Source organism: Montipora capricornis, unplaced genomic scaffold (assembly GCF_036669925.1).
Source record: "Montipora capricornis isolate CH-2021 unplaced genomic scaffold, ASM3666992v2 scaffold_461, whole genome shotgun sequence".
NCBI lineage: Eukaryota > Metazoa > Cnidaria > Anthozoa > Scleractinia > Acroporidae > Montipora > Montipora capricornis.
The window spans coordinates 105001-114794 of NW_027180197.1; the positions used below are offsets into that span (position 1 = coordinate 105001).

A 9794-nucleotide genomic window follows, 5' to 3' on the forward strand; every position below is an offset into this window, starting at 1 on the left:
GAACAGGTAATGTTTTCCTAGCAACACTGAAAAACACCTGAAAATGCCCTAATAACATTTATTTTCATTAACTGGGGTATAATAATACATTTTACAACAAATTGGTCGTTGGGTGGCCCTGTGCTTCCAATGTTGCTTTAATAAATAATGTTAACACATTTTAATCTCACAAGTAACACATGTTTGTGCACATATATTTTTAAAATGTTGTACCAAATTCGTTAATTAATGAATCTATTTCAATTAAAAAACATGTTACAAATGGGTCCCATACCTAATAAATCTCTGCCAAGAATTTTACACCTCCCACTAGGCAGACAGTATATTGCTACTGTGTAAAGGTCAACTGTTAAAATATATGCATGATAATTATCCATATACATAAGGAAATTCTGCAATTAGAGGAAGTGCACTATTTAACAAACCGCTATAACTATCACTGTATGTCAACTGATAGTTAATGTAGCTTAAGTTAACCATAACAGTCCCTGTTGGCATGATTGTGACAAAGCTGAATACATATTATTCCCAATGTTCATAATTTGAACCAAGTCAGCTGAAGAGGTTACTGGATTTCTGAAATTATAAAAATTATAAACAAGTGCTGACAGAGACATTGCCGCACGTTGTGTGCCTGCATTTGCCGTACCAAATAATTCAACATTATCGTGACTGCATGGTGCGGCAATAGTTTTAGTTGGATCAACAATTCCTGGACCTAGGTTTATTTGTACTTCATTTGCAAGTCGAATTAACTCAGGAATGTAAAAGCGATACAAATAGAGCTGTGTAAGCCACATTTCATAAATGTGAATCAAACTTTTGAATAGTGCCAAATAAATGGCCTCTAAGTGAAACAAGCAAATAAACAGAATGCATGCAAACGACTAGTCCGTATTGTTGAAACAATTCCCCGTTTTGACTTCGTCGCATGCCCATACTGACAATAACAGTAGTTCTAAGAACAGCTCAGATTGCTAAAAGTCGGATCAGTTTTTCTCAGGTATTCTCATATTCGCTCAAAGTAATTCTCAAAGCTGCTCTAAGGTTCTCAAAGATCACTAGGAGATGACCGGCTTGTTGATGGAGATCAGTTTGCCTGTCCTTTATGTCGATCCCCGCTCTAGTGCAAAGTGCTTATTTGTAGAACAAACTAGAAAAACAAAATTGTCTTTAATTAATGTCAACAGCTTACCTTTGGCTCCACAATCGAAAAAGATTTATTCTAACAGCTCGATCCGTACGACCGCCATTACAATTACAAAGTTTGAACGGATGGACAGGTGCAGTCAAGATGCGATGATTCGGGCGCGACCATGCACATCCAAGAGAAAATGACACATCATAAGAATAGATTCGCATCCAAAAAATCACGCTTCGCTCGCCAAAACATTTTCTCCTTGGGATTCTCGTGAGGTGGAATTGTGGCCCTTATGGGCTTGAAACATGGGAGAGATGGTTGATTTCTTCAAACACGGAAGGTTTATTTTTTCATGCAAAATGGACTAATATTTCAAGCATATATGCATTTGAAGACTCTAATACTTCTTTTGAAGTCTTTCTATTAATTTTTCTGACACAACAATACATTTTTCAGCAGCTATTAAATTTTTTTAATAATCCCCTACCCCCTACCCCCCACTCCACGCAAAGTCACAGTCATGTGTGTTAATGTATAAATTTACATGCACTAACGTAACACCAAAAACAACAAGAAATGGAGGGCATTTTATACCTCATGCACTTCGCTGCGCATGAGTAATAAATATTGATACACAGTTTTTAGGAAGAGTAGAAGGAAGTTTTCAGGACGGTCGATTGAGAATAAAATATTTTGCCACCAACGACAAAATTTAAGACATAAATACATCATTAATTTTGAACCGCGAATATGAAAAGTTACCATGAGCTAGAAACATTTTGCGAGATTTTTGCTACGTTCAAATTTGTCATTGTACTTTCAGCTGCACAAGTAAATCGCAAAATCGAAAGTGGCATCGAATTCAGCGGGCGCCGTGATCAACTTACTGCGGCGTTTTTACTCGCGAAACAGTGAAGCATCTGTGTCAAATGATGGCAAGATACCGGGTTTTGTTTTTGTTAGTTCTCTTTTTCTTTCAAGCATTACAAAGTTTGACAAGAAATGTGCGAATTCAACACAAAGATCACAATCGCCGAACTCTTTAGGTTGACCATTGTTTCTGCAAAGTCAAACTTTTACTCTCCGAGACGAGGTTATTTATCACCAGGTAATTCCATCGTTTTGGGGCTCATTTTGTTGAAACTCAAGCACGCTTCCAACAGACCTGTTTATTTTGGTCACTTATGCGCTGCTTACAGTGCACTACCACAAAAATCCTCCTGTATCACATTTCAACACACGTATGCAAATTTGTTAAGCTCGAAAATTACACAACATGCTAAATTCACAAATGTCGTTTCCAGCGAAAAATTTATTGAAAGAAACAACACATTTTCTATTAGAGGCAAAAACCATTCCTGTTTCAATTGGGTGCGTGCCAGCAACACACACACAATCCCTGTCACAAAGCAATTAAATACATTTCTGACAGTTCACATCAAAACGTTTTTGAAAGAACCTTGACCGTAAATAATAAAGCACAAAAGAGACAACAAGCCTTCATTCAAATAATTTTGTACTGTCACAATTCCATTTTTTTTTTTACCTTTGCAGAGTTGAGAACAAAATAAATGTAACTTGCCATATAACTTAAGATGCGACTTCAGTAAACACTGTGATGCATTCAAGACGTTCGATTCCTTAAATGTTTGTTAAATCCATAACAAATTTTGCCATTTGATTTCAGTGTTGTATATAATACCAAGTTAGTAAAATATTGGAAACAAAGCTCACTTGATATCCAGCGGCAAAAAATGAAATTGTTGTCGAAGACCATTACTCGCCGCTTTAAAGATTCCAGATATTTATTTTTTACCGCCTGTCTTGTTCATCCAATTGACGTTCCATTCTTGAGCTCCATGAGGGTATATTTTGTTTAAGGACCCACTGAGACGCCATTCGCGTTACAATGACTTTCGACGCCATTGTTGGTTAACAAGAATTCATGAAATTTCCAATTGTTACCGGAGGACTGTGCAGGGTTGAGTGCAAATAACACATAGCCAGACAACAGAGAACACAGATCCACTTAAGGTGTTCGATTCCTTTTCTGTCTTTGTTGAACCCATACTGAGTTACCAGAGAATTTTTCAGTTGTTTTCAGTGTTGTAAATGACAGCACATTTGGCAAAGTATTAGAAATACAGCTCACTTTGATTTCGGCTCGACGGGCGAAAAATTGTTGTCGAAGTCCATTACTCGTCGCCATATATTTATTTTTCACCCCCTGTCTTGTTTATCCATTTGACGTTCCATTCTTGAGCTCCATAAGGGTATATTTTGTTTAAAGATCCACTAAAACGCCATTCGCGTTACACTGACTTTCGACGCCATTGCAGGTTAATAATTAAATGTTCTCCTCTGTGCACCAGAGAAATCTACGCATTACCCTAGCCCCCTCAAACCTAACAAATACGTAGAGAAGACTATATGCACAAAGACAGCTCTTAGCAGCGGAGTGACAGGCAAGACTTTTCATGACACAGGAAAAAAAAAAAAGAAAGCTAACAAACAAACGGATTTTCTACCTGAATTGCCTATGGCAACCCAGTAACTATAAATCACTTTCCGGCAAGACAATAATGGCGACCACACACGAGAAAGAAAAACAACGGCAATTTTAGTTTAAATCACGGAAAAAAATACATAGAGAGCTTCTTTTAAGCCTAGCGAACATATCCGGATGGTCTTTATGACAATAATAATCATTCTAAGAAGACTGCCGTATGAACAGGTTGATGTACGGGTCCCGTACGATGAATAGCCACTGCGTATTATTTATTCCATCTGGCCGCGCGCTTAGCTTGTCTTTACCTTCGTCCGTAAACTTCATTTCCACTCTCACAATTTCCTCCAGAACCTACTTTTTGCGTAGAATAAGCTTTCAGAATGATGTTCATGCCTTCCGAGATGATACTTGACGATTCGGGAGCATTTTGTGAAAAAATAATGAAAACATAATTTAATAATTTATTCACTTATATTGCGCAAATTAACAAAAAAAAAGCAAAAAAAAACGTGTCACACACGTTATGTTATGTACCAGCCCAAAAAAAAATTTGAAGCTTCAACATCCACCCCCCCCCCCCCCCATCCCTGGGAAACCCCCTAGGCATTTGAATTTTCGGAAAATTATTTTTGTTTCATATGAACCCCTCCCCGGGCCAAAAAGCTGTTCAAATGCCTCATCATAGGTCTATTTCAGGTGATCAAATTCCCCCACCCCCGGCCGGAAAATTATGCTTCTGAAGTTACGTATGTAAACATGGTTTAATAGACAACACCAAGGAGAACCAGGGCCCTACATATACATGGCACGAGGCACAGGTCAAACATCGTCGATGAACTCACTATTATATCATGAGCAGCGGCCAAAATCATTTTTATAAACTGAATGTATAGGTTTTACGGCGTTTCATGCAATGACACTTAAATACATTCCATACATTCATCCATTATTTATACATCTGTATTGAAATAGTCGTAAATACACCGCTTGAATTGCATGAAGTAGAATACAAGTTATGTAAGGGTCATAAAAGCTGTGAAGCCGAGATTTCCTGGGAAACTGGGGCAAAATTTCACAGCGATCGTCGGAAATGGCGGCGTCCGTCGAATCCTACGGGGAATAAAGCGTGCAGACATCTTTTTTTATTTTTATTTTTTTGGGGGGGGGGGGGGGGGTCTAGGGAAAAGAGTTTAAACTTGATTTCCAGGCGTTCAGTTCACAGCAATGAGCGCGTGATAGCACTACAAGCTCTCTTTCGCTTTATAAAATTCCTGCATATGACTCACGTAAAACCCTGTTTAATGACTACGAGGTAAATCTGTTCTGATGGTGGAGCCAATATCAATAAAATTTACCCTCTGGATTAAGATTCAATTGTACAAAGTATCGCTCTCCTCGCCTGTTTTCATTGTATAAATGAAGTACATTTAGTCATCCGGAGAAATCCTTGACTATTGCTAAGTCATAGCCTCGTTTGCATACACAAACAAAGATGGCGGATTTCAATTTAAAATTGCCCATTTTTGAAGCGCTATTGTTGGCTATTTTTATGCCGTACTTTCCCTTTAAGTGAACAGATTCGAAGAAATATTTCGCGGAAAATCGACTCGGTACTGGAAGGAGTTTTAAAAGTCAAGACTGCAGCTGGCAAAAAGGAATGTACTAGTTAAATCTCAATGTTATCGTGAACTTGAACACATAATCTGCAAGTTTTTACTCGCGATGCAGATCTGAATGTGGCGTTGGAAATTTCTAGAAAACATAAACGGTAGAACGCAGCTGGGTAATCAGTATCGTTACTGTCGTCTGCCTTATAATCTGCTTTACACCATCTCAAATAGGCTATTGAAATAATCTTATCGTTTTGTTCCTTTCACCAGTCCGCGTAAAAAAAAACTGTTCCAAAAGCCTAACTTCTACTATATGCATGCATGCAATGTATTTAATAACAATTCTATATTGAGTCGGTCGAAGCACTTTTGTTATGCAATTTTTGTACTGAATCGAGACATCTAATTGGCCATTTGTTCAACTATTCGTTGACCAAATTCTTAGAAATAAAGGGAGTAATTTCATTTCTTTAAATTTTCTGAGAAAATGTATAAAAGACTTTTGTCCTTTTATTCGTACTTCGTACGAACACGAGCTTACATGTCACAGGAAAATTAAAATCTTCTTATATCAGCTCATGTTTAGGGGTACAGGACTTTGATTTCAGCTACCTTTTTGAAAGAATGTTATCCAAGAAACATTCAGACGAAACGGTTGAGTGAGAACTGTCTTCCTTGTTATTAAGTAACAGAAGTAATATTGCTCTCCTCGCCTGTTTTCCTTGTTTACATGAATTACATCTAGGCATCCGGAGAAATCCTTGACTATTGCTACATCATAGCCTCGTTTGTATAACAAAAACAAAGATGGCGGATTTCAATTTAAAAATGCCTATTTTTGAAGCGTTATTGTTGGCTACTTAAACACATTAAGCCCAAATGAGTGGTCAAGTATGCCAATACAGGTGAAGAACTTTCAATTCAGAGAAACTTTTTCTGGCCTGTACTTTCCCTTTAAGTGAACAGGCTCGAAGAAAATTTTCGCGGAAAATCGGCTCGGTACGAAAAAGAGTTTTAAAAGTCAATACTGACAAAAAAGAATGTATTAGTTCAATCTTAATGTTGTCGTGAACGTGAACACGTAATTTGCAAGTGTTTACTCGCGATGCAGATCTGAATGTGGCGTTGGAAATTTCTAGAAAACATAAACTGTAGAACGCAGCTGGGTAGCCAGTATCGTTACTGTCGTCTGCCTTATAATCTGCTTTACACCATCTCAAATAGGCTATTGAAATAATCTTACCGTTTTGTTCCTTCCACCAGTCCGCGTCAAAAAACTATTCGGAAAGCCTAACAGTGGCTCCGTCCGCACAAACGTGAAACTACTACTTCTTCCATATGAATTCAGTGTATTTAAATACAGTTCTATATTGAGTCGGTCGAAGCAAAAGGGAAGTAGAAAAGGACTTTTGTTATGCAATTGTTGTACTGAATCGAGACATCTCATTGGCCATTTGTTCAACTATTCACTCGCCACATTGGTGGACTAAATTCTTAGAAAAGAAAGGGACGTTGTAAGTTCATTTCTTTTAATTTTCGGAGAAAATGCACAAAAGACCTTTGTCGTTTTATTTGCAATTCGTACGAACATGAGCTTACAAGTCACAGGAAAATTAAAATCTCGGTTTTTCAGCTCATGTTTAGGGGTACAGGACTTTGAAACTGATTTCAGCTAGCTTTTTGAAAGAATGTTATCCAAGAAACATCCAGACGAAACGGTTGAGTGAGAACTGTCTTCCTTTTTATTAAGTAGATTACAGATTACTAAGACAACTGAGGTTGTTTGCGAAAAAGGAAGATTGAAAGCGGATTTGGTAAGAGAATTTTGCTTTACTTGACATTTTCTGAGATAACAAGGGGTCCTTTTCATGCCGGGGAAAGACAAGCGTTGACTGTTTAATTCAATCTATTTGCAATATGCTGTCAAGCCGGTTCCTAACATTTAAGTTATTACAAGCGATGTTGTGTCGGTGGCGTTGTAAATTCCCGAAAAAACATGAACGAAACAAATGGATTCGTGTCAAAGAGTATGGACATTTTACTGTGCCAGGCTTTATTTTGTGATCTGACATAACCAGACAAATATTCCTCAAGGATTTGTACCTCAGTAAACTGACCTAGTCCTTGTCCAAAGGATTGTCAATTGCTCCGGCCGCGGGAATTTTAAACGAACTAAAGCTAAATCAGCTTGAATTTCTCTATGCAGTTTATTCAAAATCAGGTGATATAGAGCTTAGGTCTTAGGAACAAAGGGAATCGAGTGATTTAGCAAACCGCCTGATATCACCGACCATTTCGAAGATAACATGTTTCTTATCTTGCCATTTCTCCTTTGCAAAGTTTTACCTTTTCGTATTTCATGTCGTTTACTAAACAAAATTCCTGGCGTGAATTAATCATCAGGCAGGAAAGAGAGGACGTAATATGTTAGTCTTGGAGACATCTTTTGATATTCTTAGAAACTAGTCCTTCCGGCCTTTCTTGGAAGAAGTGCGTATATGACGACATTAGTCAAGGAATATAAAGGTTCGTTTGGTGCTCGAATTTTAAAGCAAGGGATATCTAGTATTTAAAGTTTTTGGTTCCATGTGAATGGAGCTTACCAGCGATTATTTGTAAACTCGGTTTGCCTGATCAGTATCTGTCTTCCTTATGTTTACAGACGTAGGGTCGAGATATTGGCGCTGGTTTACGCTGGTTTAATTAAATCGTAACTCAAATGCAGCAGGTGAATGGGAACTTTGCTTTCGCAAAGCACGGGAAACAAATGTCTGAGAACATTGCAGGTGATGTGCTCCGCGTAGGACACAAGCCTCGCAAAAAGGAAGGTATAAGTTTAAATCTTAATGTTGTAATCCTGCAAGTATTTACTCGCGATGCAGAATGTGGCGTTGGAACTTGTTCTAGATAACTTAGCTGGAAAGTCAGAATCGTTACTTTCGTCTGCCTTACATGATCTGGTACTGCAGCTTCTTCTCCTGGCATTTCTTTAGGACAACCAAGCGTCGTATGCCCCTCCGTTAAAGCGTGAGAGAATTGGTGGTCCTTTCGTCGTGAAAGAAACGTGGACCAATGACTTCTTTTGTCTTGCTCATCACGCCGGCCATTTTGTTTTGTTTGGATCAAGCATTATTCACTCCGGTTAGTTAACTCTGAATAATGCTCAATTACTCCGAGATAGCGAACCAATAAGATTGCTTGAAACACCAAGATCACTGAGTGAGTATATACTAAAAACGGTTTATTCTAAACTTCAGGAAGCACTGAGGTGGCTTTGAAATTTTACGAATTTAGTTGTTCCGAATTTGAAGTTGATCCGAATTTAGATGTTCCGAATTTGAAGTTGACCCGAATTTAGGTGTTCCGAATTTGAAGCTGTTTCGAATTTAGAGTTGTTCCAAATTTGAAAGGAATATGAAATTGAAGACATTAATTTTGGCGGGGATCACACGCTATAGCAGGGTAGCCAGTATCGTTACTTTCGTCAGCCTTATACCATCTCAAACAGGCTATTGAAATAATCTTACCGTTTTGTTTCTTCCACCAGGCGTCAAAAAAACTGTTCAAAAAGCATAGCACTTGCTCTGTCAGCACAAACTTGAAACTACTTCTACTTCGATATGCAACTTATTTAAATACAGTTCTACATTAATTTAGTCGGGCGAAGAAAAAGGAAGGTAGAAAAGCACTTCTGTTATGCAATTTTTGTACTGAATGGAGATATCTCATTGGCCATTTGCTAGAACTAATAACCGTAAATTAAATTTATTCACTCGCCACATTCGTGGACTAAATTCTCAGAATCAAAGGCGTGTTGTAATTTGACCGTGGGAACATTATATCCAGGAATATTTGACTCAAATTGATGGCTCCTGAGAATTTTGTCTCCGGCCTTGGGATTTTATTATAACCGTTGACAACCCAGAAAATTAAAAATGGCACAAATCCCGTCGGATCTGGAAGATAACCACACAAGGAGGAAGCTATTCACAATGGAAATAAGGTTAGGCTTTTTAATTTGATTTTTTTCATATAATTATCTTACTAAGCTTTTTATCGGGATTCCCATACAAATCCTTATATTTTTGTCGGCCATGCTTGGGGGCCTGCAGTTATACGGAACAGCTATGGGTTCACCGGTTTCCGTTGTTGTTGCCGAAATCGTTATGCAAAACATCGAGGAACAAGCCCTGACAAGTTACAAACGAACAATACCAACCACTCCAGTTACGCTGCGTTGACGATACTCTCACAGCTAAACACAAAGACGAACTCGACGATTGCTACTAACGCTTCAACAGCCAAGACGCCCACACTCAGTTTACCAAGGAGATCTAGCATAATGGTAAGATTCCTTTTCTTGAGTGCTCGGTCATCCTTGACATCAACCAATAACATCTCGAATAAGTTGACCAATGACATCCACGACCAGAGTTCTTATAGTATCTACTGACGTTATACAAATCACTTGACTCTGAAGATGACTTCGGCTCAGGTTGTCAAAACGTCAGTCACTGTCATCTCAAACAGTCCT

At 38.2% G+C, this 9794-nt stretch overlaps 1 protein-coding gene and 1 long non-coding RNA gene across 4 annotated transcripts in view; one reads left to right on the forward strand and one right to left on the reverse strand.

Annotated features, from left to right (window-relative positions):
• The window catches only part of LOC138036129 (uncharacterized), a 17249-nt gene extending 10629 nt beyond the window's left edge, over window positions 1-6620 (reverse strand). For 2 of the 3 annotated variants that reach the window (XM_068882487.1, XM_068882486.1), the window contains exons 1-2: window positions 6504-6620; window positions 3956-4057 (exon numbers count right to left, since the gene is read on the reverse strand). In XM_068882487.1, coding sequence (XP_068738588.1) covers window positions 3956-4041 — 86 coding nt within the window. In that variant the 5' untranslated portion in view covers window positions 4042-4057; window positions 6504-6620. The remainder of the gene's footprint in view (window positions 1-3955; window positions 4058-6503) is intronic. The other variant, XR_011129810.1, reaches the window with a different exon arrangement.
• A 315-nt stretch (window positions 6621-6935) lies between these two features.
• On the forward strand, window positions 6936-9464 carry LOC138036131 (uncharacterized). Its single transcript, XR_011129811.1, has 3 exons — window positions 6936-7074; window positions 7923-8088; window positions 8254-9464. It is a non-coding gene; the product is annotated as an uncharacterized lncRNA (long non-coding RNA).
• Window positions 9465-9794: the final 330 nt, after the last annotated feature.